The sequence below is a fragment of the Gavialis gangeticus genome, unplaced genomic scaffold (genome assembly GCF_001723915.1).
Source record: "Gavialis gangeticus isolate Ggan-Ray unplaced genomic scaffold, GavGan_comp1, whole genome shotgun sequence".
Classification (NCBI taxonomy): Eukaryota; Metazoa; Chordata; order Crocodylia; family Gavialidae; genus Gavialis; species Gavialis gangeticus.
Window position 1 is genome coordinate 5,099,253 of NW_017729005.1, and position 4,688 is coordinate 5,103,940.

The window sequence follows — 4,688 nt, forward strand, 5'->3', positions numbered from 1 at the left end:
TTGGTGTCATCAGGGAACTTGAACAGGGTGCTCTCCACACCCTCATCCAGGTGGCTAATGAAGATGTTGAACAGCACCAGCCCAAGGACCGAGCCCTGGGGGACTCCGCTGCCCACACCCTCCCAGGTCGACATAGACCCGTCCACCACCACCCTCTGGGTGTGCCCCTGGAGCCAGTTTGCCACCCATGTGACCGTGCATTCGTCAATGCTGCAGTCCCTCAGCTTGCCCACCAGAATTGGGTGGGACACTGTGTCAAAGGCCTTCTGGAAGTCCAAGAAGATGACATTGACTTCCTCCTTCCCATCCAAGCTCTTTGTTACCTGGTCATAGAAAGAGACCAGGTTAGTCCGACAGGATCGGCCTTGCACGAACCCATGCTGGTTACCCCTCAACATCACTCATGATTATGTATGAAAATATGCAAAGCATGGAGGAATCTTTTTTGAGACACAAAGGCATCTTGTAAGGATATGGTAGGACTTTTCAGTTTAACATAAATTATCTTCAGGGAGTAGTAGATTTCTAGGCCAGGAGTCTGCAACATATGGCACTCAGAGTGGCAGGGGCTTGCATGTAGTGGGGAAGCTTTGCATGCACTGTGGTCAGGCTGTGGGTGGTGGTAGGGGAGGGGTCCTTGCCCATGTGGCAGGGAGAAGTAGAAGTGGCAGCAGCAGTTCAGGTCAGAAGCACTGCCCCCTCCAGGACCTGAGCTAGGGTGATCTGGCCCATGGTTCCAAAACCTCACTGACCACTGACTATGACTGGATGAGAAATACTGGAAATGTCCTGTTGGTGAGTCTAACCTGACTTGTTTGTATATAGATGAGTCCAAATTTGTGGGTTCTTTGGAGACGGATTGTAATTTGTTTAATTTTGGAAATACAAAATAACCTCTTTGCCCAAGGTATTTGGCAGGTGGTTCATTTGCCCTTTTGGTCTGGTTCAAATATTTAGGTAATGAGAGAGCAAAAGTGCCATCACCATGTATTTGTTTTCTGATTTATTGAATAGGCAGCCTTGTTTGCAGTCCTTATGCAAGTACCAAGGACTAAATTGGTATCAATAACCAAGGGTAGCCCTTTCAAGTTAGGGTTGAAACATCTCAACAGAAATGTTGTACTATTGCTAAGTATGTTGCCTGTGGGAGGTAGACAACATGACTTTTGACTGCCTGTATGGCACCCTTCACAACATGTAATTAGTCAATTAGAAATAGAGGTAAGACAGATTACTTGTTTTAAGGTTATTTTTGTCTAATCTGTCAATTGATGCTACATTGTAGGCGTTATTATCTCTCTCTCAAAATGTGCAAGTGCTATCATGCACAAAAAGTGAAATAATTCACTAGCTATCTCAAATGTAAAATTTAGCAAGAGATTTGGTTTAAATTAATTTTTTCTTCGATAGATATCTAATGATTTTGTATATACAATATAATTTACAACTGAGTGGATGTAGAGTAGCGATTGTTTTTTAAGAACATATTTAAAGAATATTTAAGGTAGGAAATGCAGAGGGTGAAGAAACCCAAACAACCTCAACTCTCTCTCTAGTAATAATATGCAATAATAATGATAAAGTTCTGGAAAGAAGATTTTTCAGTGAAAGATACCATAGAACTGTAAATATAAAATCTTTGGAAGATGGTAATTGGGTGTTTAATTATATGGACTGACCAAAAAAACCCTGTTACCTGAAATGTGCAAGTATCTGTTTTAAGCCAGTTGGATATTCTTTCAATTTGCATCCATCTCAAATTGTACATAACACTAAAATTCTGTCTTGGTGGGTTTTGTAAGTACGAGGCATGTATTTTCCAAAAATGCCAGAAATGTATATACTTATAATAACTGTATTTGCTTGCATACAAAACACATTTTTTCCCCAAAATCAGCTGCTGGAAATTGGAGTGTGGGTTGTAATCAAGGAAATACAGTAACAGCATTTTCTGCCACTTAAGACTGCCAGGAGAAAGTGAAAGTAAATTTTCAGGTGCTCCATGCAGGGCTGCCTAGCTATTAGCTGTGGACACTTTCTTTTTTTGTCCCCAGCAGAAGCTGTCAAGGAAAGATCTTTTATTTTTTCATTCTGTCTTTAAAAACAAGGTAGGTATTTTATTTTGGGGTGTGTTGTATATGATCAAACACAATATCTAGCATTTACAGTTACTGTCTATTTATGATGCATTTTATGTAGTAAATTTTATTGTAATTATGCAATGATGAGCAATCTTAGAGTTTGGAGTTTTATTTATTTTGCTTTTACCTGAGCCTCCCATGTGACTAGTCTTGTATTTGCTTGCATGTTTTTATAATGGGGGCCACATAATTACATATATATTGTTAGATCATATGAATTAGTGTTACTATATTCAAGGAAGAGCAAGGATTGTAAAATCTCACCTTGAGTGTGCTGTTTCAAGGTTTTGGTGTTGAAAAACAGTTGAAAGATTAATGCTTTTTACAGGTACTTAATAGTAAAAATACTTTTTTTTTTGTTTTTAATTTATAGTCACTCTTGGAAGCCCATGATATTGTAGCATCAAAGTGTTATGATTCCCCTCCTTCTAGCCCAGAAATGAATAATTCTTCAGCGAATAACCAAATAGTACCAGTAGATGCCATTCGTATACTTGGTATTCACAAAAGAGCAGGGGAGCCACTGGTGAGTAAGTAACTGTAAATAAGTACTCCTGTCTTTCATGTCAATTAAAGTTTTAGCCACAGATTTGTTTGAATCACTTGCTAGAGTGTGACAGTTGCTTCGGGTACATTCTCTTGCCAGGAAGGCATCCCTTTTGCTCCTTTTTGCACCTTGTACCTCACAGCAGAGGGACTGTCTACAGGTGATGCCACTGTCAGCATCAGCTGGAAGCAGTGGTGTCATAGAAACAGCCCCCAGCCATCTGCAGGGATGATGAGGCATGCTCTCCTCACTCTTGTGCCACCTCCATAGACAGCTGGGGGCTATGCTTGACAGCTTCTAGTGCCCTGCTCCACTGAACAGCTGTTGAACAGCTGATTGACTGCCAAACAGTGGATTGGCCACCATGGCCAGCATAGCTGCACCTTTGCTCACCATGGTGGCTGTTAGAGCCACCCTGCTAATCAACTGAACAAGACAGCTCTACTCCTTGCAAGCTGTCAGGGAGCCAGCCACTCTGCCTCCCTTCCTCCCCCGGAGTGCTATTTTTTTTATATTGCTATGTGTAGCTGTGCATACATTACATGTAGCACTATAAGAAAATAGTGCTACAAAGAAGTTCCTGTTTCAAACAGGAACTTTGTGCAGTGAGTCTGCCACTTTATAATGCTACGAACAGCCTGAACATGTGAATGTAACTTTTATAGCACTATAGGGTGTGTATAGCCCTATAAAAGTTACTTGTGTCTAAGGCCTTAGAGAAAAGTATTTTGAATATATTGAATTTCCTTTACTGTTTTTGCTCCTACTTTTTAGTCATTTGATCCTTTATAATTGTATTGTGTAATATTAGATAGAAATATTAATCAAGCTAGAGATGCTGTAGTAGTAGACACCTGTTTGCAAACATAACTATTCTATCATACTTCTCTCTTAAAGGGTAAATGATAACCTAATAGCTAGGTAGGGTAGTATGCTAGTGTAATTAATATGAAGAGACCTGTTTGGCCTTAAGAAATGAGAAAACTTAGTTCATTTACGTCATGCTTAAGTGCTAGTACCCTGGATGAAGAGCACATGCTGCTTTTTTCTTTTACTTGATGTGTTGTCAATATGTTAGCAACTTACTGTGGACACTATTGAAGTTAATATTATGCTTAGGTAAGTGGGGATATCTCAGTAAACTGTGATGTGACTGTAGGTAAATAGCAAAATGATAATTAAATGCAAACAAACTCATGGTATCATTCAATATTTCCTTTAGGGGGTTACATTTAGGGTAGAAAATAATGATCTGGTTATAGCACGAATCCTTCATGGTGGAATGATAGATCGACAAGGTCTTCTGCATGTAGGTGACATCATTAAAGAGGTCAATGGCCATGAAGTTGGAAATAATCCAAAAGAATTGCAAGAACTACTGAAAACTATTAGTGGTAGTGTCACACTGAAAATCCTGCCCAGCTATAGAGATACTATTATTCCTCAACAGGTCAGTAACACATTTTCCGTGTTTTTTGTAGAAAACTTTTTCATTGCTGTTGTTTCTAAGGTATATGACTGCTGTAATGAAGAGTTGAACAAAAGGGTTTACTTTATCTGGTTTGCTTGCTTTGCGCCTTTGATAGCAGTCTGAATATAATCATTTAACTTTTTTATTCTGTAGTTAATCACTTCCCTCTATTTGCGTAGTCTTTCACACACAGGAGAGAAGTCCCCCTTTTTCTGGAAGAGAAAATAATATGTAATTGTAAAACAACAAAGTTTAGAAGCAGCAGCTGAAGCATGTATATATCTGTAACTACCATATTTACTCAAATATAAGACAAGTGGCCCTCCACCTCCATCAGCATGGGGGGAAAAGTCTCATCTTTATATTTGCATATAAAGCAGAAAGGAGAGCAGGCAGCTGCTGTGTCAGGGCTAGAACTTGGGTCAGGGCTAGAATTGGACCTACAGCAGCCTTCTTCCCCCACCCCTCTACTTCCCCTGTTCAGCTTCTGCTCCCCCCCCCCCCCCCCCCCCTTCTCTCCGTCACACCC

At 40.1% G+C, this 4,688-nt stretch overlaps 1 protein-coding gene across 3 annotated transcripts in view; it reads left to right on the forward strand.

The window, feature by feature from the left end:
* The window catches only part of MPP6 (membrane palmitoylated protein 6), a 65,454-nt gene that overhangs the window by 35,337 nt on the left and 25,429 nt on the right, over positions 1–4,688 (forward strand). For all 3 annotated transcript variants that reach the window (XM_019508593.1, XM_019508594.1, XM_019508592.1), the window contains exons 3-4: positions 2,515–2,667; positions 3,911–4,138. In XM_019508593.1, coding sequence (XP_019364138.1) covers positions 2,515–2,667; positions 3,911–4,138 — 381 coding nt within the window. The remainder of the gene's footprint in view (positions 1–2,514; positions 2,668–3,910; positions 4,139–4,688) is intronic.